At 47.9% G+C, this 25,722-nt stretch overlaps 1 protein-coding gene and 1 long non-coding RNA gene across 2 annotated transcripts in view; one reads left to right on the top strand and one right to left on the bottom strand.

Moving 5' to 3' along the window:
- LOC119971595 (low choriolytic enzyme-like) overlaps window positions 1–25,722 on the top strand; it is a 312,743-nt gene that overhangs the window by 171,690 nt on the left and 115,331 nt on the right. Inside the window, exon 8 of the mRNA XM_038807374.1 lies at window positions 22,146–22,227. Coding sequence (XP_038663302.1) covers window positions 22,146–22,227 — 82 coding nt within the window. The remainder of the gene's footprint in view (window positions 1–22,145; window positions 22,228–25,722) is intronic.
- On the bottom strand, window positions 8,541–10,063 carry LOC119971597. Its single transcript, XR_005461871.1, has 2 exons — window positions 9,948–10,063; window positions 8,541–9,705 (listed from the first exon to the last, which is right to left on the bottom strand). It is a non-coding gene; the product is annotated as an uncharacterized LOC119971597 (long non-coding RNA).

Genomic DNA, 25,722 nt, shown 5'->3' with positions numbered 1-25,722 from the left:
GCTTTGATTACCTCTTGAAGTTACCTGACATGTGTGACATCTACTTCAAAATTCAAACACATCCTTATGCAGTCCAGGCCAATTAAAATGTTTTTGAAAAAAAAAGTGAAAATGAAATGAAAATCATTTATTGTCACAAGTAGGCTTCAAATGAAGTTACTGTGAAAAGCCCTTAGTCGCCACATTCCGACACCTGTTCGGGGAGGCTGGTATGAGAATTGAACTGGTGCTGTTGGCCTGCCTTGGTCTGCTTTAAAATTCAGCCATTTGGCCTTGTGCTAAACCAGCTCCCATACTCTGTTCTGTATTTTTGCTTGTGTTTTCCTTACCCCTAAATGACCCCCAACCTCATACTCTTGAATCACTGAAGTCCCTGGGGTCAAGATACATCCACAGTGTTGTTGGGAGGGAGCTCCAGGATTTTGCCCCAGCGACAGTGAGGGAACAGTGATATATTTCCAAGTCATGCTGGTGAGTGACTTGGAGGGTAACCTCCAGGTGGTGGGATTCCGAGATATCTGCTGCTCTTGTCCGTATAGATGGTAGTGGTCATGGGTTTGGAAGGTGCTGTATAAGGAACCTTGGCGAGTTTCTGCGGTGCATCTTGTAGATGGTATACATGGCTACCACTGTTTGTCAGTGGTGGAGAGACTGAATGTTTGTGGAAGGGACAGCAATCAAGCGTGTTGCTTTGTCCTGGATGGTGTGGAGCTCCTTGAGTGTTGTTGGAGCTTTACTCATCCAGACAAGTGGGGAGTATTCTATTACACTCCTGATGTGCCTTTGAGATGGTTGACAGGCTTTGCGAGATCAGGAGGCGAGTCATCTGTTGTAGGATTCCTTGCCTTTGACCTGCTCTGGTAGACACAGTCTTACTATGGCTAGTCCAGTTCAGTTTCTTATCAATATAATCCCCAGGATGTTGATTGTGGGGATTCAGCAATGGTAATACCATGGGCTTGGTAGCACAGTGGTTAGTACTGTTATTTCACAGCACCTGGGATCTGGATTTGATTCCCCGCTTGAGTCCCTACCTGTGTGGAGTCTGCAAGTTCTCCCTGTGTCTGCGTGGGTTTCCTCCAGGGGCTCCGGTTTCCTCCCACAAGTTCCAAAAGATGTGTTTGTTCGATAAATTGGACACTCTGAATTCTCCCTCAAGTGTACCCGAACTGGCGCCGGAGTGTGCTGACTGGGGGATTTTCACAGTGACTTCATTCCAGTATTAATGTAAGCCTACTTGTGACACTGATAAAGATTCTTATTGAATGTCAAGGGATGATGGTCTTGTAGGAGGTGGTCATTGCTTGGCACTTATGTGAAGCAAATGTAACTTGTCAATTGTCATTCAAGTCTGGATATTGTCCAGGTCTTGCTGTATTTGGGCATGGATGCTTCATTATCTGAGGAGTCATGAATGGTGCTGAACATTGTGCAGTCATCTGCAAGCATCCCCACTTCTGACCTTAGGATGGAAGAAGGTCAGAGATGAAGCAACTGAAGATGATTGGGCTAGGACATTACCCTGAGAAGCTTCTGCAGTGATGTCCTGGAGCTGAGGTGATTGAATTTCAACCATTACAACCATTTTCCTTTGTGCCCGGCATCACTCCAACCAACATGGAGTTTTCCTCCTGATTTCCAGTTTTGCTAGCGCTCCTCAAAGCCATACTCAGTCAAATGCTGCCTTGATGTCAAGGGCAATCACTCTTACTTCACCTCTGGCATTCAGCTCTTTTGTCCATGTTTGAACCAAGGCTGTAATGAGATGAGGAGCTATAGAACATAAACAGTACAGCACAGAACAGGCCCTTCGGCCCTCGATGTTGTGCCGAGCAATGATCACCCCACTCAAGCCAACGTATCCACCCTATACCAGTAACCCAACAACCCCCCCCATTAATCTTATTTTTTTTAGGACACTAAGGGCAATTTAGCATGGCCAATCCACCTAACCCGCACATCTTTGGACTGTGGGAGGAAACCGGAGCACCCGGAGGAAACCCACGCACACACGGGGAGGACGTGCAGACTCTGCACAGACAGTGACCCAGCCGGGAATTGAACCTGGGACCCTGGAGCTGTGAAGCATTTATGCTAACCACCATGCTACCGTGCTGCCCTAAAGATCACATGACTGAAGCTATGTGACCCTGGCGGACCCCAAACTGAGTGTCTATGAACAGATTATTGCTGACTAAGTGCTGCTTGATAGCACTGGTGATGACTCTGATGGGACACGATATGGCTGGGTTGGATTTGTCCTATTTCCTGTGTACAGGACACACCTGGGCAAGTTTCCATATTGCTGCATAGATACCAGTGTCCTGGCTGTACTGGAACAGCTTGGCCAGTGATACAACAAGTTCTGGAGCACAAGTCTTCAGTACTATTGCCGGAATATTGTCAGGGCCCATAACCTTTGCAGTATCCAATACCTTCGGCCATTTTTTTCATTTTGTGTGGAGTGAATTGTATTGGCTGAAGACTGGCATCTGTGATGCTGGGGACCTCCGGAGGAGACCGAAATGGATCATCCACTCGGTACTTCTGGCTGAAGGTTGTTGCGAATGCTTCAGTCTTGCCTTTTGTACTGATGCTCCTCCATCATTGAGGATGGGAATATTTGTGGAGCCTCCTCCTCCAATGAGTTGTTTAATTGTCCACCACAATAACTTCCGGTGGCTGTGATGACGTAGGGAGCCATACATTTGGGAGCTCCCAGTTTAAACGGACTTTTAGGCTCTTTTTAGAGCCCAAAACAGAACTTTTTCGACGTCTCCTGGTGGGGGAAGGTGTGCGGAACGACTTTCCCCGCAGTTCATGACTCGAACTCGGAGTGGAAAGGGGGAAAAAGCAGCAGCAGCTCCCCAGAAAAAATGGGGGAAGGGATATAAGATGGCCGCTGGCAGAGCTCCAGAGTAGTGGAGGCTAGTGGGCCCAAGAGCAACTAGCTGCTCTCATGCGCTGTTTCACAGACTTCAAAGCTGAGGTACTGAGCTCTCTGCAGGAAACAAACAGAAGGCTGTCAGAGATTCAGACCACCCAGGGTGCTGCCATCAAGGAGTTGCAGACACAGGCCACTGAACGAGAGGAAGAGGCCGTGGTCCTCGTGCGTAAGGTGGCACTCCACAAGAAGTGGCAGGAACGCTTCGAGGAGCTTGATCACCGCATGAGGCGGAAAAACCTGCGGATCTTGGCCTTGCGGAGGGGCTGGAGGGGTCAGACCTGACAAACTACGTGGCTATAATGCTGAACTCGCTAGTGGGGGCCGGGTCTTTCCATCTGCCCTTGGAGCTGGAGGGAGCGCACAGGGTGCTGGCCAGGAGGCCTAAGGAAAATGAACCCCCGCGTGCGGTGCTGGTGAGGTTCCACCGGTTCAGTGATCGGGAGTGTGTGCTGCGCTGGGCCAAGAAGGTGAAGAGCAGCAAGTGGGAGAATGGGGTAGTACGGATCTACCAGGATTGGAGTGCGGAGGTGGCTAAGCGGCGGTCCGGATTTAATCGGACGAAGGAGGTGCTTTACAGGCAAAAGATAAAGTTTGGAATGTTGCAGCCCGCGCGCCTGTGGGTAACTTATTCGGACCGGCACTATTATTTTGATTCCCCGGAGGAGGCGTGGATCTTCGTGCGGACGGAGAAACTGGACTTGAACTAGGGGTTGGGGGTTGCGGGGTCGGTTGTAATATTTTAGTGCTGGATTCTGCTGTTGCTGTGTTCTCTTTTTTTTTTGTACTTTTACAATTTTGATATGGTTATTTACGGGGGTGTTCTGCTATGTTTTTTTTGCTGTGGGGCACTGTTCGTGTTGTGTATCTTGCGTGGAGGGTCGGGGGGGGTTTGTTGTATTCTATGTCGGGTTGGGGGTATAGAGTGGGGCTGGTATTTGGGAGCTGCGTCAGAAGGGTGTGGTAGGGCAGTGCGAAAGCGCGGGCTTTCCTCTGGTTTCCCGTGCTGCGGGGCTGAGGGGCGGAGACTGTGACGGGGGGAGGCAGGTTCTTCCCCGCGCTGGAGCGGTGCCTGGAGGAGGGATAGATTGGGGGATGATCCCACTTTGGGAGGGGTCGGGTTATTGGCGGGAGTTTCCGGGGTCAGCAGAAGTTAGCTGACCCACGGAAGTACAATGGAGGACGGTTCGCGGCTAGGAGGGTTCCTAGCCTGGGGGGAAGGGAGGGGGGGAAAGGGGAATACCGGGTTGCTGCTGGTAGGGTCAGGAAGGACCTGGTGGGGGCTGGGGGGACAGAGGTGAGGTGTTGTCGCCGTGGGAACTGGGTCGGGCAGGGGGTGCTGGCCTGGGCGGGCAGTCGATAGGGCTATGGCTAGTCGACATGGGAGGGGGGCGGGACGCCCTCTGATCCGGTTGGTCGCCTGGAATGCGAGAGGGTTGAATGGGCCAGTGAAGCGGTCAAGGGTACTGGCTCATCTGAAGGGGCTAAAGGCAGATGTGGCAATGCTTCAGGAGACCCACCTGAAGGTGGCGGACCAGGTCCGCCTGAGGAAGGGATGGGTGGGGCAGGTTTTCCACTCTGGGTTGCATGTGAAGAACCGGGGAGTGGCGATTCTGGTGGGGAAAAATGTGTTGTTTGAGGCATCGGAGGTGGTGGCGGATAAGGGGGGTAGGTATGTTATGGTTAGGGGCAGGCTACAAGGAGAGAAGGTGGTACTGGCTAGTGTGTCTGCCCCAAATTGGGACAATGCGGGCTTTATGAGGCGTATGTTGGGACGGGTCCCGGATCTGGAGGCGGGAGGTCTGATCATGGGGGGGACTTTAATACGGCGTTAGATCCTTCAGTGGATTGGTCCAGCTCTAGGACGGGTAGGAGGCCGGCGGCGGCCAAGGTACTGAGAGGGTTTATGGACCAGATGGGTAGGGTGGATCCATGGAGGTTTGTGAGGCCGAGGGCATGCGAGTACTCTTTCTTCTCCCACGTACATAGGGTCTACTCTCGGATAGATTTCTTCGTGGTGAGTAGGGGACTGATTCCGAGAGTGGAGGAGGCCGAGTATTCGGCCTTGCAATCTCCGACCACGCTCCGCATTGGATAGAGTTGGAGATGGGGGAGGTGCGGGACCAGCGCCTATTGTGGCGGTTGGATGTGGGGTTTTTGGCGGAGGAGGAGGTGTGTAGGAGGGTCCGGGCAAGTATTGAGGGGTACCTCGAGGTGAATGATACGGGGGAGGTTCAGGTGGGGATGGTCTGGGAAGCCCTGAAGGCAGTGATTCGTGGGGAGCTGATATCCATCCGGGCACACAGGGAGAGGAGCGAGAGGAGTGAGAGGGATAGACTGGTGGGAAAGATGCTGGAGGTGGACAGGAGGTATGCAGAGGCACCAGAGGAGGGACTGTTGGGGGAGAGGCGCAGCCTGCAGGCTAAATTTGATTTGCTGACCACTAGAAAGGTGGAGGCACAGTGGAGGAAGGCACAAGGGGCAGTGTACGAACATGGTGAAAAGGCGAGTAGGATGCTGGCTCATCAGCTCCGCAAGCGGGATGCGGCTAAGGAAATTGCTGGAGTGAGAGACAAGAGTGGGAATGTGGTGCGGAAGGGGGTAGAGGTGAATGAGGTCTTCAAGGACTTTTACGGGGAACTGTACCGGTCAGAGCCAACGGGGGAGAGGAGGGGAATGGAGAGGTTCCTTGACGGGCTTTCTTTCCCGAAGGTGCAGGAGGAGAAGGTGGAAGGGTTGGGTGCGCCGATTGAGCTGGAGGAGCTAGTTAAAGGGATCGGGCAGATGCAGTCAGGGAAGGCACCGGGGCCGGATGGGTTCCCGGTGGAATTTTATAAAACGTTTGTGGACCTAGTGGGCCCCTTGCTGGTGCGGACACTCAACGAAGTGTGGGAAGGGGGGACTTTGCCCCCGACGATGTCGCGGGCGCTGATCTCGTTAATTTTAAAGAGGGACAAGGACCCCCAGCAGTGTGGTTCATACAGGCCCATATCTCTCCTCGATGTGGATGCTAAGGTGCTGGCCACCAGGATAGAGGACTGTGTGCCAGGGGTTGTGCACGAGGACCAGACAGGTTTTGTGAAGGGAAGGCAGCTGAACACGAATGTGCGGAGATTGTTGAATGTCATCATGATGCCGGCGATTGAGGGGGAGGCAGAGATAGTGGTGGCGCTGGATGCAGAGAAGGCCTTCGATAGAGTGGAGTAGGGGTACTTATGGGAGGTGTTGGGGAGGTTTGGATTTGGTGAAGGGTTCATTAGATGGGTAAGGCTGCTATGTGAGGCCCCGATGGCGTGCGTGGCCACGAATAGGAGGAGGTTGGAGTACTTCCGGCTTTACCGAGGGACCAGGCAGGGTTGCCCCCTGTCCCCCTTGTTGTTTGCACTGGCAATCGAGCCGCTGGCGATGGCGTTGAGGGATTCAGAGAGATGGAGAGGCTTGGTGCGAGGTGGAGAGGAACATAGGGTGTCGTTGTATGCCGATGACCTGTTGCTGTATGTGGCGGACCCGGTGGGAGGGATGCCGAGGGTGATGGAGTTGCTAGCTGAGTTTGGGACCTTTTCAGGTTATAAATTAAATTTAGGCAAGGGTGAGGTGTTTGTGGTGCACCCTGAAGACCAGGAGGAAGGAATTGGTAGGCTCCCGCTTAGGACGGGCAGGGGTGAGCTTTAGGTACCTGGGGGTGCAGGTGGCCAGGGATTGGGGGACTCTTCACAAGCATAATTTCACCAGACTTGTAGATCAGATGGAGGAGGAGTTCAAGAGGTGGGACATGCTGCCATTATCGTTGGCGGGGAGGGTACAGTCCGTCAAAATGATGGTGCTTCCGAGGTTCTTGTTCCTCTTTCAGTGCCTGCCCTTCTTTATCCCCAGGGCCTTCTTTAGGAGAGTGACTAGCAGTATTCTGAGCTTTATGTGGGCGCATGGGACTCCGAGAGTGAAGAGGGTGTTCCTGGAGCGAGGGAGGGATAGAGGCGGGCTGGCGCTGCCCAACCTTCTGGGGTACTATTGGGTGGCCAATGTGTCAATGGTGCATAAATGGGTGATGGAGGGGGGAGGGGCGGCGTGGAAAAGAATGGAGATGGCATCATGTAGAGGTACGAGCCTGGGTGCCATGGTAACGGCGCCATTGCCGCTCTCCCCTAAGAGGTTTACCACGAGCCCGGTGGTGGGGGCGACCCTAAGAATCTGGGGACAATGGAGGCGACATAGGGGGGAAACAGGGGGCTCGATGGAGGCTCCACTGGGTGGCAACCATCGGTTCATCCCGGGGAACAAGGATGAGGGATTTAGGGGGTGGCAAAGGGTGGGCATCAGCAAATTGAGGGACCTGTTTATTGGCGGGAGGTTTGCGGGCCTGGGGGAACTGGAAGATAAATTTGGCCTTCCCCAAGGGAACATGTTTAGATACTTGCAGGTAAAGGCGTTTGCTAGGCGACAGGTAGAGGGATTCCCTTTGCTGCCCTCGCAGGTGACGATGGACAGAGTGCTTTCGGGGGTGTGGGTCGGAGAGGGGAAGGTGTCTGACATCTATAAGGTAATGCAGGAGGTGGAGGAGTCGTCAGTGGAGGAGCTGAAGGTAAATGGGAGGAGGAACTCGGGGAGCAGATAGAGGACGGGATTTGGGCGGATGCCTTGGAGAGAGTCAACTCTTCCTCCTCATGTGCGAGGCTTAGTCTCATCCAATTTAAGGTGCTGCACCGGGCCCACATGTCCGGGACTAGGATGAGTATGTTCTTTGGGTGCGAGGATAGGTGCATCAGATGTTCGGGGAGTCCAGCGAACCACGCCCATATGTTCTGGGCATGCCCAGCACTGGAAGAATTCTGGAAGGGGGTGGCGGGGACGGTGTCGAGGGTGGTTGGATCCAGGGTCAAACCAGGGTGGGGACTCGCGGTTTTTGGAGTTGCGGTAGAGCCGGGAGTGCAGGAGGCAAAAGAGGCCGGTGTCCTGGCCTTTGTGTCCCTAGTAGCCCGTCGAAGGATTCTTCTACAGTGGAAGGATGCAAGGCCCCCAAGTGTGGAGACCTGGATCAGTGACATGGCGGGATTTATAAAGCTGGAAAGGGTCAAATTTGCCCTGAGAGGATCAATACAAGGGTTCTATAAACGATGGCAGCCTTTTCTGGACTTCCTGGCGCAAAGATAGGTATCTTGGTCAATAGCAGCAGCAACCGGTGGGGGGGGGGGGGGGGGGGGGGGGGTGTTCCTTATTGTAGTTTCTATTCTGTAACTTTATATTGTGTTAATTTGCGTTGTTGTTAAAATGCTGTGTTGTGCATGGGGGTGGGGCGAATGTTTATGATTGTTAATATTATTGTTATTTTTGGTATTTTACTATGGTGTGTTGTATAAATTCAACATTTTTCAATAAAAATTATTTTAAAAAAAAATAATTGTCCACCACAATTCACGGCTGGATGTGGCAGGACTGCAGAGCTTAGATCTGATGTTTTCATTGTGGAATTGCTTAGCTCTGTCTATGACTTGCTGCTTATGCAGGTGCTTATGCTGTTTTGTACACTTTAAATACCATTAGCACTCAGGAATGCCTGTTTTACTGAAATGTCTGAATACTCTATTTTGAGAAAGAAAGATATTTTGACGTAGCTTTAATGAAAAGATTTGACTCCTGTCAGAACCATGCAGAGACTTTAGCTGTATTTCTTCAGTAGCTGCTTCAACTGGTTTATTTACCTGTCCAGCCAAACTGCTAATCTGTCTGTAGACATAGCTTTTAACTGAACTGCAGTGGGTGTAAAATCCTGACTTATGTCCACAGCTTCATCTAAAATTCCACTGAAACTCGGCTTTCCTGCAAAATACCTGATACCTTAGCGCCATCCAATAACCCGCGATTGTTTTAAAATACGACTGCAGCAATCAGACACACACTAACCCAGGATTTTAACCAGGACTGCACAAAATATCTGTAATACAATATATCTGAAATTTCTATTACATTCATTCATTGATCAAAATCCATTATTCACCTTTGGAGGTAGATGACTTTGCATGTTTAATGAGTTTCAATGATGCTCCCTACCCTGTTGGACCAAGTTGGGGAGATTGATCATCTGCTGGCCTTGTTGGTTAAAATGTGTCCTCATGATGAGGAGTGTGAGATTGCACAAGGATGAGAGTTGAGCTTTTGTCCTGTAACTGCTGTTAGAAATTTCCAGAAACTGTTTCCAGAAACTGAAACTTGTGAATCATGTGATCTGGAGCAGCAAGTTCCACCTTTTTAATGAGCAGACAGGTAAGGTTTAATTTAAACAATTTATGATTTTTCTCATGTCTTAGGTGCTAGGATATTGTTGTAAAACCTTTTATCTTCCTTGCATTCCCCTTTATGTCTTCTGGTTAGCTGCTACAACCTTACTGTACCATTTGGGATTTCTGTTAAGCGACAGATTTTAGGCAGAGCAGGAGCACCCCAGCCCTATTGGACCAGGCCACGACGTTCCCTTTAGGTTCTGTGGCAGAACCTGTGTTGTTGTTTGATAGACCTGGTAACCAGCCAAGCGGAGTATATGGAATGTTCAGCCTTCTCCAATTGTTGCCTATGGTCGATGAAGTCAGTCAGAAACTTGCAGGAAAGAATGTGGGTCTCCTGGAGAGTTCCATTTTGTCTCCAATTCTGAGAAGGCTTCTCCCTTCAGCTCTTTTTCTCTCAGCCAGGTGATCTATAAAACCACCAAGCAGTTCTGTGAAGGCCCTCCAAGGTAGGAGTTGGACAGCACTCAGGTTTGTGGAAGGCGTCTGGAGTAAGAAAACAAACAGTCACTCATCAGTTCTGTCACCTTTTAGCTCAGTGTCTGAAGGGCTGGGAAGAGCCCGAAATGTTAGCTTAAAATGGGAGCATTTGTGATAAAACCGCCAGAGTCTTATACAGGGATCGGGTCAGAAAAAGCCCAGGCAGGATTCTCCAATAATGGGGCTATATCCCACTCCAGAGTCAAAACGCAAGTGTTTCACTCTGGATTTTCCAGTGATTCTCCTACCTGAAGAGGGCTAGCAGGATCCCGAGTGCTCCATGTAGCTCTGCTTGCCGATACGGGGCCTTGCACTTCTGATCAGGAATCCACGCATGCGCATGGCGGCAGCCTTTGGTGGTCACCCCGCGCGACATGGCGGACTCGCACCGCAGAGCGGCCCTGAAGATATAGGCCCCCCCCGGATTGCGCACGCCCGCGGATCGGTGGCCCTGATTGCTAGCCTGGCTGTCCCTGAGGCCCCCCCCCCCCCCCCCCCTCCCAAGAGTGAAGAATCCCCTCCCCCCGACAGGCAAACATGGTTAGAACCATGCTGGCAGGAACTCAGCCAGTTTTCTTCGGTGAATCGCAGGGGGAGGGGCTCTGTCAATGGCCCCCTACCCTTCAGCGCGTAGACTGTGCACACGCGATTTGTGGAGACTTTCCGGGGACCGATAAGTGGTTGAGTGGCAGAGTAGTATGCTGGAAATACGATAGACTGTGTAGGATGCCATTTGGTAGGATGGTAGGTGGAAGGGTAGAAGGCTGAAGGGGGGAATATGTACCAACTGGGTAGGGTAGGTAGGTTGGCAGGGGTAGGTGGAATGGTGTTGATGTTAGGTCACGTTGACTCGCAGTGGTGCAAACTCCGCATAGACAGTAATGCAAGCAGGGAATCGAACCTGGGACCCTGGAGCTGTGAAGCAACTGTGCTAACCTCTGTGCTACCGTGCAGCCCTACAGGTGATTAGCCGCAGTACATCTAAAAGCTTGCACACACTGCTACCGTGGTGTGTAGGTGATGGAGGGAGTTTGTTGAATGTGGTACCAGTCAGACAGGCTGCTTTGTCCTGGATGGAGTCCAGCTTCTTGAGTGTTGTTGGAGTTACATTGAGAATTATAGAGTCCCTACAGTGCAGAAGGAGGCCATTTGCCCCATCCAGTCTGCACCGAACTTCTGAAAGAGCACCTGAACTAGGCTCACTGCCCCACCCTATCCCTGTTACCCCATAAGCCCACCCTTTGGACACTATGGGAAATTTAGCAGACCAATCCACCTAACCTGCACATCTTTGGACTGTGGGAGGAAACCAGAACACCAGGAAAAAACCCATGCAGACACGGGGTGAACGTACAAACTCCATGCAGACAGTCATCTGAAGCTGCAGTTGAACCTGTGCCCCTGGCGCTGTGAGGCAGCAGTGCTAACCATTGTGCCACCGTGCCGCACTTGGGAGATGCCTGGTGAGTGAGCAGCTCGGGTAGATGGATGGAACTGCAGTTGAATAGTTATACAAGAGACAGACAGAGGCTGGAAATCTCTGCTTCTGGACTCATCGGGTGGATTTGGCACTGTGAGAGCATAGTATCACGAGTATGCATTAGGCCCATCACTGCAGGATGTGTTCTCCACCCCCTCCACATCTCTCCCTATCACCCCTCCCCCCCTCCCATCTCTCCTCCCCCCCCCATCTCTCCTCCCCCCCCCCCCCCCCCCCCATCCCCCCATTTGTTGCGGACTGCATTTTCTGCCATTCAATGTCATGAATGCTATTATAATACAATAGCATATCAAGAGGAGAAGGAAATAGGAAGGTGGGGGGGGGGGGGGGGGGGGGGGGGTTAGAAGGTCACAGGCAAGCCTAAAAACATCAGTGCATTTGAGGCTGACTTCTGGTGCGGAGTTTGCGAGATGGAAGGAAAGGGCTGCACAAAAGGAAGGGAGGACTGGAGAATGGGCTTCTTTGAAAGTTTCCCAGAGTGCAGTCTCAGAGGGCAGAGCGGTGAGTATAAAGTAACTTACCTTGGGGATTCACGGCCTTGTTTCCAGGGAGCAGTCTCGGAGGGTGGAATGATGAGTATAAAGTATATGCAGTCAGCAACCTCGGGGATTCCACTGAGCTGAAAAGAACTGAAAAGATGAAGTTACAGGAAAACTGTGACCTGAGTGGCTGGTAAGAAAACTGTGCTAAATTTGAAATAGAACAGTACAAAACGAATTCAGAAAAGAACTAACTAAGTAGAGATGGCTGGGCGGGTGATGTGCTGCAGCTGCATGATATGGGAGCTGGCAGACCTCATTGCGAGCTGCAGTGACCACATCTGCAGCAAGTATTGGTTGCTCGAAGAACTTTGGCTCAGAGCTGCTGAGTTGGAGTCTGAGCTTCAAACACTGCGGTACATCCGGGAGGGGAGAGTTACCTGGACGCTTTGTATCAGGAGGCGGTCACACCCCATTGATTAAGTACGTCAAAGTCAGTCAGCGGTCAGGGACAGCAGGATGTAACTGCAAGTGAGGCAGGTAGCAGGATCCTGAATTCAGGAAAGGAGGAGCCTCAGCTCTTGGTCTTGTCCAACAGGTATGAGAGGCGCGATTCTCTGACCCCCATGCCGGATGCGAGAATCGCGGGAGTGCCGGGCGATGCCCGCCACGCCGCCCTGGCACCCGCACGCATTTCTTCCCACCCCCCCAAAACGGCGCGCCGAGTTTTACGACAGGCCACTCGGAGAATCGCCGCTCGCCGTTTCTAACGGTCGAGCGGAGATTCTCCGGCCCGGACGGGCCGAGCGGCCTGCCCAATCCGACTGGTTCACGCCGGCTCCAAGCACACTTCGTCGCTGCTGGCACGAAAAGCGCGCGAACGCTGTGTGTGCGGCTGTGGGGGGGGGGGGGGGGGGGGGAGGGAGGATCGAGCACTAGGGGGGTGCTCAGGAGGGGTCTGGCCCACAATCGGTGGGCCACCGATCGGCGGGCCGGCGTCTCTAAAAGACGTGCTCTTTTTCTCCGCTGCCCCGCAAGATCACTCCGACATGTCATGCCCGCGGGGAGGGCGGCAACCGCGCATGTGCGGGTGACGTCATTTAAGCACCGCCGGCCGCGTTATTTATGCGGCACTGCTTTGACGTGGGCGCCAAGGCCCGGCACGCGAAATTGACGCGGCGCTGCTCCTAGACCCCTGGGGGTGGGAGAATAGGGGGCAAGGAGCGGCCTCTGATGGCGTAGTGAAACACTCCGGTTTTCACTCCACGTCGGCACTTACTCTCACATTGGGAGAATCGCGCCCAAGATTCTTGTTCCCTGTATGGATGAGGAAAAAGGCTTTAGGGAGGATGAGCTAGCCAACCACTGCACCATGGTACAGGAGACCATTCAAGCGGAGGTGGTGGGGGGGGGGGGGAAGCAAAAAGACAAGTGGCATTGTAGGGGATTCTATCATTCGGCGATAGTTAGCATCCTTTGTAAGCAGGATCGAGAGTCCTGCATGGTATATTGCATGCCTGGTGCCAGATTGAGGGACGTCTCTGACTGGCTTGAAAGGATATTGTAGTGGGAGGAAGAGCATCCAGTTGCAGTGGTTCACGTTGGGACAAATAACGTCGGGGATAATAGGAAAGAGAACCTGTTGGAGGATTATTAGGCACTAGGAACTAAGTTCAAAAACAGGTCCTCAAGAGTCACAATCTCTGGATCACTACCCAAGCCACATGCGGATTGGCATAGGGATGAGAAAATTAGGGAAGCAGAAATTTGGCTAAAGGAGTGGTGCTGGAAGGTGGGGTTCCATTTCATGGGACAATGGCATCAGTGTTGGAACAGAGGGATCTGTACCGTTGGGACCGTCTCCATCAGAACCAATCTGGGACCAGTGCTCTCCTGAAAAGAATAAATAGGATGGTCTCAAGGATTTTAAACTAGCAAGTGGGGGAAAAGGAAGGGTAACACTACGGGAAGTAAAATGGTTAATGTGAAGCAAAGAAGCAGATTAGCACATGGGAAGATGGGTTCAACTGCATTGAAAGTTATGAAAAAAGATAACGGGAAGAAGAACTCATGAGATGTTATTAATGGAGGTGTTAGTATTCAAGAAGAAGGTATTAAAACTAGCATAAAGTCACTTTACCTGAATGCACATAGAATTTGTAACAAAATAAATGAGTTTATGGCGCAAATCATTGCAAATGAGTATAATTTAGTGGCCATTTACAGAGACATGTTTGCATGATGTTCAAGACTGGGAATTAAATATCCAGGGGTATCAGACTATTCGGAAAGATGGGCAAAAAAGTAAGGAAGGTGGTGTAGTACTGATATTTGAGGATGACAACCGGGCAGTAGTGAGAGATGACATTGAGTTGGGGACCAAGTGTAATATGTCAAATTTTGCAGTGGACGCTAAGATGAGTGGTAGAAATGTACAGAAGACACTGAAAGTCTGCAGAGGGATATAGATAATTCAAGTGAGTGAGTAACAGTCTGGCAGATGGAGTTCAATCTTGATAAATGTGAGGTCATCCATTTTAGTAGGAATAACAGCAAAATGGACTATTATTTAAATGGTTAAATATTGCAGCATGCTGTTGTGCAGAGGGGCCTGGATGTACTTGTGCATAAATCACAAAACGTTGGTTTGCAGGTGCAGCAGGTAATTAAGAAGGCAAATGGAAGTTTGTGCTTCATTGCTGGAGGGATGGAGATTAAAAGCAGGGAAGTTATGTTGCAGCTATATAGGGTACTGGTGCGGCCAGCACCTGGAGTACTGTGCACAGTTTTGTTCTCCTTACTTGAGACCTCACACTGGAGGGTGTGCAAAGGAGATTCACTTGATTGATTCTGGAGTGGAGAGAATTAACTTATGAGGAGAGACGAAATAGACTGGGACTATACTCATTAGAATTTAGAAGAATGAGGGGGTTCTTATACAAACATGTAAAATTATGAAGGGATTAGATAGGATAGAAGCAGAGAGATTGTTTCCACTGGCGGGTGAAACTAGAATTAGGGGGCATTGCCTCAAAATAAGGGGGAGCAGATTTAGGACTGAGTTGAGGAGGAACTTTTTCACCCAAAGCGTCTTGAATCTGTGGAATTTCCTGTTCAGTGAAGCAGTTGAGGCGACCTCGTTAAAATAAAAGAAAATTACTGCAGATGCTGGAATCTGAAACCAAAAAAGAAAATGATGGAAAATCTCAGCAGGTCTGGCAGCATCTGTAAGGAGGCAAAGGAACTAACGTTTCAAGGCCTGGTGACCCTTTGTCAAAAAGCTGAAAGGCATAGAAAGTGTGAGGTATTTACACTGTAGGTTGAAGGAATTAAAAATGAGTCATTGCCACAGAAACCAAGGGAAAAGAGTGCTAATGGCAGTCCCCAAAGAGAATAAAAGGTGTGAAAGGCCAAACAGCAGAGAAACTAAAGTCAGAGGGTAAGCTGTTCCGGATGTAGATGTAGGGGGAGGGGGGACATGGGTGGGAAAGAGGTAAAATGAGATAAAGTGGAGAAGGGAAAGCAAAGAGGAGAAAAGGTCAGGAAATGAGGATAAGAACATAAGAACATAAGAACTAGGAGCAGGAGTAGGCCATCTGGCCCCTCGAGCCTGCTCCGCCATTCAATTAGATCATGGCTGATCTTTTGTGGACTCAGCTCCACTTTCCGGCCCGAACACCATAACACTTAATCCCTTTATTCTTCAAAAAACTATCTATCTTTACCTTAAAAACATGTAATGAAGGAGCCTCAACTGCTTCACTGGGCAAGGAATTCCATAGATTCACAACCCTTTGGGTGAAGAAGTTCCTCCTAAACTCAGTCCTAAATCTACTTCCCCTTATTTTGAGGCTATGCCCCCTAGTTCTGCTGTCACCCGCCAGTGGAAACAACCTGCCCGCATCTATCCTATCTATTCCCTTCATAATTTTAAATGTTTCTATAAGATCCCCCCTCATCCTTCTAAATTCCAACGAGTACAGTCCCAGTCTACTCAACCTCTCCTCATAATCCAACCCCTTCAGATCTGGGATTAACCTAGTGAATCTCCTCTGCACACCCTCCAGCGCCAGTACGTCCTTTCTCAAGTAAGGAGACCAAAACTGAACACAATACTCCAGGTGTGGCCGCACTAACACCTTATACAATTGCAACATAACCTCCCTAGTCTTAAACTCCATCCCTCTAGCAATGAAGGACAAAATTCCATTTGCCTTCTTAATCACCTGTTGCACTTGTAAACCAACCTTCTGTGACTCATGCACTAGCACACCCAAGTCTCTCTGAACAGCGGCATGCTTTAATATTTTATCGTTTAAATAATAATCCCGTTTGCTGTTATTCCTACCAAAATGGATAACCTCACATTTGTCAACATTGTATTCCATCTGCCAGACCCGAGCCCATTCACTTAACCTATCCAAATCCCTCTGCAGACTTCCAGTATCCTCTGCACTTTTCGCTTTACCACTCATCTTAGTGTCATCTGCAAACTTGGACACATTGCCCTTGGTCCCCCAACTCCAAATCATCAATGTAAATTGTGAACAATTGTGGGCCCAACACGGATCCCTGAGGGACACCACTAGCTACTGATTGCCAACCAGAGAAACACCCATTTATCCCAACTCTTTGCTTTCTATTAATTAACCAATCCTCTATCCATGCTACTACTTTACCCTTAATGCCATGCATCTTTATCTTATGCAGCAACCTTTTGTGTGGCACCTTGTCAAAGGCTTTCTGGAAATCCAGATATACCACATCCATCGGCTCCCCGTTATCTACTGCACTGGTAATGTCCTCAAAAAATTCCACTAAATTAGTTAGGCATGACCTGCCTTTTACGAACCCATGCTGCGTCTGTCCAATGGGACAATTTCTATCCAGATGCCTCGCAATTTCTTCCTTGATGATAGATTCCAGCATCTTCCCTATTACCGAAGTTAAACTCACTGGCCTATAATTTCCTGCTTTCTGCCTACCTCCTTTTTTAAACAGTGGCATCACGTTTGCTAATTTCCAATCCACCGGGACCACCCCAGAGTCTAGTGAATTTCGGTAAATTATCACTAGTGCATCTGCAATTTCCCTAGCACTCTGGGATGCATTCCATCAGGGCCAGGAGACTTGTCTACCTTTAGCCCCATTAGCTTGCCCATCACTCCCTCCTTAGTGATAACAATCCTCTCAAGGTCCTCACCTGTCATAGCCTCATTTCTATCAGTCGCTGGCATGTTATTTGTGTCTTCCACTGTGAAGACCGACCCAAAAAACCTGTTCAGTTCCTCAGCCATTTCCTCATTTCCCATTATTAAAACTCCCTTCTCATCCTCTAAAGGACCAATATTTACCTTAGCCACTCTTTTTTGTCTTATATATTTGTAAAAACTTTTACTGTCTGTTTTTATATTCTGAGCAAGTTTACTCTCATACTCTATCTTACTCTTCTTTATAGCTTTTTTAGTAGCCTTCTGTTGCCCCCTAAAGATTTCCCAGTCCTCTAATCTCCCAGCAATCTTTGCCACTTTATATGCTTTTTCCTTCAATTTGATACTCTCCCTTATTTCCTTAGATATCCACGGTCGATTTTCCCTCTTTCTTCCGTCCTTCCTTTTTGTTGGTATAAACCTTTGCTGAGCACTGTGAAAAATCGCTTGGAAGGTTCTCCACTGTTCCTCAACTGTTCCACCATAAAGTCTTAGCTCCCAGTCTACCTTAGCTAGTTCTTCTCTCATCCCCTTGTAATCTCCTTTGTTTAAACACAAAACACTAGTATTTGATTTTACTTTCTCACCCTCCATCTGTATTTTAAATTCCACCATATTGTGATCGCTCCTTCTGAGAGGATCCCTAACTATGAGATCATGAATCAATCCTGTCTCATTAGACAGGACAAGATCTAGGTCCGCTTGTTCCCTCGTAGGTTCCATTACATACTGTTCTAGGAAACTATAGCGGATACATTCTATAAACTCCTCCTCAAGGTTGACTTGGCCGACCTGGTTAAACCAATCGACATGTAGATTAAAATCCCCCATGATAACTGCTGTACCATTTCTACATGCATCAGTTATTTCTTTGTTTATTGCCTGCCCCACCATCTCGTTACTATTTGGTGGCCGATAGACTACTCCTATCAGTGACTTTTTCGCCTTACTATTCCTGATTTCCACCCAAATGGATTCAACCTTATCCTCCATAGCACCGATGTCATCCCTTACTATTGCCCGGATGTCATCCTTAAATAACAGAGCAACACCACCTCCCTTACCATCCACTCTGTCCTTCCGAATAGTTTGATACCCTCGGATATTTAACTCCCAGTCGTGACCATCCTTTAACCATGTTTCAGTAATGGCCACTAAATCATAGTCATTTACGATGATTTGTGCCACCAACTCATTTACTTTATTCCGAATACTACGAGCATTCAGGTAAAGTACACTTATGTTGGTTTTTTTACCTCTGTTTTGAATCTTAACATCTCCAGTTTTATTCCTTTTGTTATTACTGGGCCTATTCACTGTGTTCCCCTCGGTCACTGTACCTTGTACTATCGCCCTTATGGATTTCTGACTATGTCTTCTCTGCCTTGCACTTTTCCCCTTACTTCCTTTTGTTTCTGTCCCTGTTTTACTACCTTCCAACTTCCAGCATTGGTTCCCATCCCCCTGCCACATTAGTTTAAACCCTCCCCAACAGCTCTAGAAAACACCCCCCCTAGGACATCGGTTCCAGTCCTGCCCAAGTGCAGACCGTCCGGTTTGTACTGGTCCCACCTCCCCCAGAAGCGGTCCCAATGCCCCAGGAATTTGAATCCCTCCCTCTTGCACCATCTCTCGAGCCACGCATTCATCCTATCTATCCTGACATTCCTACTCTGACTAGCTCATGGCACTGGTAGCAATCCTGAGATTACTACCTTTGAGGTCCTACTTTTTAGTTTAACTCCTAACTCCCTGAATTCCGCTTGTAGGACCTCATCCCGTTTTTTACCTATATCGTTGGTGCCTATGTGCACCACGACAGCTGGCTGTTCACCCTCCCCCCCAGAATGTCCTGCAGCCGCTCTGAGACATCCTTGACCCTTGCACCAGGGAGGCAACATACCATCCTGGAGTCTCGATTGCGTCCACAGAACCGCCTGTCTATTCCCCTTACGATCGAGTCCCCTATCACTATAGCCCTGCCATTTTTCTTCCTGCCCTGCTGTGCAGCAGAGCCAGCCACGGTGCCATGAACCTGGCTGCTGCTGCCTTCCCCTGGTGAGCCATCTCCCTCAACAGTATCCAAAGAGGTATATCTGTTTTGCAGGGAGATGACCGCAGGGGACACCTGCACTGCCTTCCTACTCTTGCTCTTTCTTTTGGTCACCCATTTTCTATCTCCCTCAGTAACCTTCACCTGCGGTGTGACCAACTCGCTAAACGTGCTATCCACGACCTCCTCAGCATCGCAGATGCTCCAAAGTGAGTCCATCCGCAGCTCCAGAGCCGTCAAGCGGTCTAACAAGAGCTGCAACTGAACACACTTCTTGCACGCGAAGGAGCCAGGGACAGTGGACGTGTCCCCGAGCTCCCACATCGCACACGAGGAGCATGACACGGGTCTGGGATCTCCTGCCATGTCTTAAACCCTTGGTAAACTTAAACAACTAGAATTTCAAAATAAAAATAAATAAATTAGACAATGAAAAGAAAAAGAGAGACTACTTACCAGTCACTTACCAGGGTTAAAAAGCACCTCCTCACACTCTGCACCGAATTACCTCACTGCACCAAATTACCAAGTTTAAATCTCCCACTCTGTATGAGTCTCACTCTGGATGTGTCTCCTGGAAAAGTGCTCGCTTTTGTGAGAATGTGGGAAATGTGGGAAAGAGTGGAGGGGAACATATATATATATCAAGTAGGACAAGAAAGAAATAAAAGGTAAAAGATAGTTAAAATGGAATGGAATGAAAACAAAGGGGTCGAGGTGCGGTAGAGCTAATCATCTGAAGTTGTTGAATTCGATGTTGAGACCAAAAGGCTGTAGCGTGCCTAACCAGAAGATGAGATGCTGTTCCTCCAGATTGCGTTGAGCTTCACTTGAACATTGCAGCAGACCAAGGACAGACATGTGGGCATGGGAGTAGGGTCTTGTGTTAAAATGGCAAGCAATGGGAAGGTCAGGGTCCTGAAAGTGCACAGACCGAAGATGCTCAGCAAAGCGATCACTCAGTCCACATTTGGTCTCTCCGTTTTGGAGGAGAACACATTGGGAGCAGCGAGTACAATAGGCCAAATTGAAAGAGGTGCATATTTCAATAGCCCGCTGTCCTACCATGGATAAAAGCAGTGCTATTTTTCTACCTTCAGAAGCGGTGGTCAAATCATGTGCCTCTAGACAAATTTGGAATTGCTGTCTGAAAAGTTTCCAATTTGAGTTCAGGTTACCAGTAGATTTTCATTCACGTGGAGCTTGAACGTGGTCCATCGAGTCAATTGTTCTTCGAGGGATCCGAATGCTGCAAAGCCTTCCAAAGTCGAATAGTCGGTGCAATTTTTTTTTTCTTGCTAATTCTTATCTAATCTATCTCGTAAGCTTTCTTGAAGTCAATACCCTGGTACCATTTTATATTACCTTGTGTAATATATGTTACTCATTTACTTCTTACCAAGATGATCTCTTACTCGATGTTGATTAACACTCGTAGTCTTCTAATTATTCATAGAATTTACAGTGCTGAAAGAGGCAATTCGGCCCATCGAGTCTGCACAGGCTCTTGGAAAAAGCCCCCCACCCAAGCCCACAACTGCACCCTACCCCCATAACCCAGTAACCCCACCCAACACTAAGGGCAATTTTGGACATGAAGGACAATTTAGCATGGCCAATCCACCTAACCTGCACATCTTTGGACTGTGGGAGGAAACCGGGGCACCCGGAGGGAACCCACGCACACACGGGGAGAACGTGCAGACTCCGTACAGACAGTGACCCAAGCCGGGAATTGAACCTGGGACCCTGGAGCTGTGAAGCAATTGTGCTAACCACTATGTTACTGTGCTGCCCAGTGCTACCATGCTGCCCAATTAAAGCAAATAATTTATTGAGTAACTTTAACAAATAAACTGTGAGTTTGTTCTCTCTCCAGTACTCATACTAGATAAACAAAATTGAATAGGAATTAACTATGACTAACTACACCTGCAATTTGAGCTATCTCTCTCTGGTCACAAGTCACTGTAGACATAAAGGGGCGGGAATTCAGCTTGAGTCTGTCTTTTATCCCCCTTTCTAATGCTGTGATCTAGTGATTATTTAGCTGTTATGTCTATACATTAATGCGTGTATACATACATATATGCAGATCACTACATGGGTCACAATGTCCAGTCCAGTCGGAAGAGAATGCCTCCAGATCAGAGATGGACGCCAAGCAGATGGCATCATGTCTGGGACTGAGGTCCCGGCAATAACTCGTTGTATGTCGGCCAGGAAATGACAGTTAGCAAACCAATGCACTCCGTCTGACCCAGATCTGCCACAGGTGTGCAAAGCGGCACAGAACACCCCCACCATTGACGGCTGAAGGGGGACTTTAGGACTTTGTGGGGGAGGTGTGATACAGCCCCAACAAGGATCATGGGGAAACAATTATTAATCTCCCCACAGGACCCATGGGGCACGGGTTTCCCAGATAGGGGCAAAAGGCCACCAGCTGGAGCTTGTTCTGAAAACCTAAAAGCCGGTGCAAAGCAGGGTCTGGCATGGTTAGATCTCCCAGCAAGGAATCTGATGGGAGCAAGATGCTGCCTTGAGCAGAATATTGTACATAGTTAAATAAACCTTTGTTCTCTTTCCACTGACTTCCTCAAGCTATTAAACCTAGTTTCACAGCTGACTACTTGAAGTCCACTCCAGCATGAAAAGAAATAAGATTAAACAATCCAGCAGCTGGCTGTGAACTCCGCTACTGGTGGCAGGCAGTGGGCAATCCAGCCCATAGAATTTTTTTCTGATTGCTAGATGTAGTGTTGTAGCTCGACAGAAACAAATTGACTAAAGATGTGGCTAAGTCTGGAGCACAGGTCATCAGCACGATTTGTGGGATTTTGTCGGAGCCCATGGCTTTTTGATTATCTAATGCCTTCCGCCATTTCTCAATATCACTTGCAAAGAATGTTTTGGAGACTGGCAACTGCTGTTGCAGAGCTCTGGTGAGATAAATCATCTAATCAACATTTCCAACTGAAGACAGTTGCAAATAGATTCAGTCATGACTTTTGCATTGCAATTCTAGTACTTATCTTCATCTGTAAACAGGCCAATAGCTGGCACTGTTTTTAGTGTATTAACTGTTTTAAGCTGTTGCCAACCTTTTTTTGGCTTTCCATTAGCCAGTTTTTAAGGTTGGCATTTACAGACCAATGCAAACAGTTTTATTTTAATTAATTCTATATGTATTATTTTTACAGCGCTAAAATATAATTTTAATCGGCTGAACACAAATAATCTGGGCACAGTATATGATTATGGTTCTATCATGCAGTATGGCAGGTGAGTCTGAGACTAACTGTTTGCATCTATATGTATATACATGCATCCCATCTGTCCACCTATTTATTGCATGAAAATCATTTAACTGGTAAATCTCACTCAGGGTTGATCAATATGTTCTACACATGGCTGTTTCTGTGGTATTCAGGGACAAGTCCCCACGCTCCAGTCCAGTTGGCCATGTGCAGCCTGTTTTCCAAGCTAAGCTGTCTTCACTGTTTCCAATTCATTAGAAATATGTAATACTGCAATTGACAACTGTTCGAGATTTCAAAGCAAATCACAAATTCTCTTTCATCTTTTTATTAAATTATTATAAAGCACCTTCAAGTGAACTGTTGAGGACAGTATCATCTTCACTCAGTAATGGTGCACGCAGACAGACCTGCCACAGGCCTCTGACCTGACCCATGTAGCCTTATTGTGGTCTCTGACCAGTATTTTACACACCCGTTGAGAGGGGGTTGGCAGAAGTGATCGCTCTGGCCTTTTCCCACCCACCTCTATTGAGTGGCAGAGTAGGGGCTGAGTGAGTCCCCCACTCTTGGGCCTTGTGTCGTCAATTAATGAACACTGAAAATGTCTTATTCCGCCACAGCAGGAACTTTACCAGGAGCAGGGTATGCCCCACACATTGTGTGTATGTGTGCCAGATAAACCCCGTCATCATGGCTGCAAGCTCAGGAAGAGATCCCTCCAGTTTACGCACCCTGTGCCAAAGAGAAACAAAACCCAACCCCATCACACTTACACCTCGCCACCCTGCAAGTTGAGTCAAGGCAAAAGATAAGTCATGATCATATTGAATGGCAGAATGGGTTAGAGGGATGATATAATCTACACCTGCTATATTTAATAAGCTATCATGTTTCAATATTTTAACAGCACCCTCTTCCTTAGCAAATGCAAGTGAGCAGATTCAGAGAGACTTAAAACATTACAAGGAGGAGCGAAAGAGAGTATTAAGCCAGGGAGACTTTAAACAGCAGGAGAAACTGAGACAGTGGGAGGAGCCAGGCAATGTGCAAAATGTCTGAGAAAGAGCAGGAAAGTGAATAGAATCAGGGTGACTCAAACAACAGTGAGCAGAGCCAGCTAGACTTAAAACGGCACATGGAGGAATGAAGGGGCAGAGTGGAAAGCCAGGGGGACTTTGTTTGTGGACTGGCCATGTATTGAGAAAAATGCAAAATCTGAACTCACAGGGAAACTGGTACATGATTGGCCAGTGGGTATTTTCTCATTTCTCTTTAAAAACTCAGATAATTTATTCATAATTGTAAATTTTTATTAATGATAGTAACTTTTATTAGCAGTGGTAAAGCTTATTAGGAGCAGTAGGGCCCAGGTTTCTAGTCATCAGTTTAGGATCATAGAATCGGAAGGAGTCTGCACCAATCCTCCGAAAGAGTACCCTACCTAAGCCCACTGACCTGCCCTGTGCCTGTAACTCCATCTAACCTTTGGACACTGACGGAAAATTTAATATGGCCAATCCACCTCACCTGCACATGTTTGGACAGTGGGAGCAAACTAGAGCACCCAAGGAAACCCACGCAGACGCGTTGAGAAAGTGCAAACTCCACACAGACAGTCAAGGGAGGACGGAATTGAATCCGGGTCTCTGCCGCTGTGAGGCAGCAATGCTAACCACTACCACCGTGCTGATAATAAATAGTCTGTAAGATAAAAGTACGGCATGGCAGGACACTTCAGCCACATGGAATGCCCATCTTGTAATACATGGAAAGTTATGGATGCTTCTTGTGGCCTCAACAGTCATGTGCAGGAATTATGGACAGCTGCAGAAATTTGAACTCAAGGTTTCAGAACTCGAGCAACTGCCTGGGTCACTGCAACAAATCTGTAAGACTGAGAACTACATGGATAGCACATTCAGGGAGGTGGTCACACCATAGGTTAGGAGAGTACAATGTTCAGGAAGTAAATGTAGTTTTATGGGATTTATATTTGTGTGGTAAACATTAGAAATAAGCTATAGTGTTAAGTGGGTTTTATTTTCATGTTTCTGTACCTGCAAGCATTAAACATGTAATTAGATTCATTCTGGTAAAAGTGTTTATATGTCTGGGTGTTGGTCAAGTTCCAACTGTGTTTCTATTGTGTTCAGAGAAGGTTGCGGCATGAGGAATATATAGTAGTAGCTGGGGAATTGTTTAGCAACAGGAGGATACTTTCCTTTGTTCCTTAGTTCTTAGTTTTAACTGCCAGAGCATTTGGAGAAAGTGAGAAAGCAACTCTCACAGGTCTGCCAAAAGCAGTTAGTTTGGGAAGTTAGAGAAGGAACATCTGTCTCTGCTTTTCTATAAGAAAAGGCTTATGATGCAGAAATGAACAGCTAGTTCAGGAAACTTTAGAAAAGAAGAGAAGTTTCGAAGAAGTCTGGGGTTAAAGATACGAGAACAGAGATCTGTTCAGTAAAAACAGACAGATTTGAAATGGAGACTTAGATGCCAGAAAGATATATGAAGTGATTTTCAGGGTTGTGAGATTTTACTACTGTCTGTGGAATGTGAGTTAAAATAACTTGAAATCAGTGGCTGGATCTCAAGAGTTGGTGTAGAAGTCGATAAGACAAATAAATCCTAATAGGGCTGGTGTAAAATCCTGGATTGGATTCACTATTAAAAGTGGAGCGGAAGCCTTGTTTGAAAGTTTAATTTGTAAAACTTGGACTGGATTTTGGAATGCAAGCCACCAAGAGAAAGCATTATTATGAGAAAAATTTAAAGTGTGTTTTTGGGAACTCTCACGTGCCAATCATCTGGGAATTTCTGAGGAGAAATCCACAGACACTAACTTGGGTTCAGAGTGGAATGTATGTATTTGACCACAGTTATCTTGTGTGCTTAAAGCTGACTGTTGTGTTAATGAGACCATTGTATCTTAAGATGTACTTTGTAATTCATGTTAATCTTTAAATCTATGTGTATTTGCTAAGGTAAGGGGAAGCAAACGAGTATTGTGTAGTAATCCAACATTTCATGTTTAATGAATGTTTCTTTTCTTCTTGTTTAAACTAATTTGCAGTCCTCAGACTATGTTCCTCCAAGTTTTATAAAAAAAATTGAAGTTACAGTCATTTAAGGGTTCCATTCTGGAATCTTCCCTTCCAGTTATAAAATAAACTAGTAATGTGACAATAGACAGAGGGAGAATTGGTTACTGCCAGACAGCCTAAGTGGTTGCCAGCAGGTTGTGCAAGAGTCCCTTGAATCTGTCTTGCTCACTAACCTGGTTTCTGTTTTGGATACTTGTGATGGCAATGATTCCACAGAGGAGCATAGCAGGGCGGAAGGAAGTAGAGGAGGCAAGTAGTACTGGTAGGGGATCAATAGTTAGGGGAACAAGCAAATATTCTCAGATGTGACCCAAGGATGGTATGTTGCCTCTCTTGCCAGGGTCAAGGATGTTACTGAGTAGTTGCAGCACATTCTTATGGAGGAGGGTGAACTTCCAAAGATCACAATCTAC

This window comes from Scyliorhinus canicula, chromosome 9, assembly GCF_902713615.1.
Source record: "Scyliorhinus canicula chromosome 9, sScyCan1.1, whole genome shotgun sequence".
Lineage (NCBI taxonomy): Eukaryota > Metazoa > Chordata > Chondrichthyes > Carcharhiniformes > Scyliorhinidae > Scyliorhinus > Scyliorhinus canicula.
The sequence above is the reverse complement of the archived record's forward strand: the minus strand, read 5'-3'. Positions and strand labels throughout refer to the sequence as shown.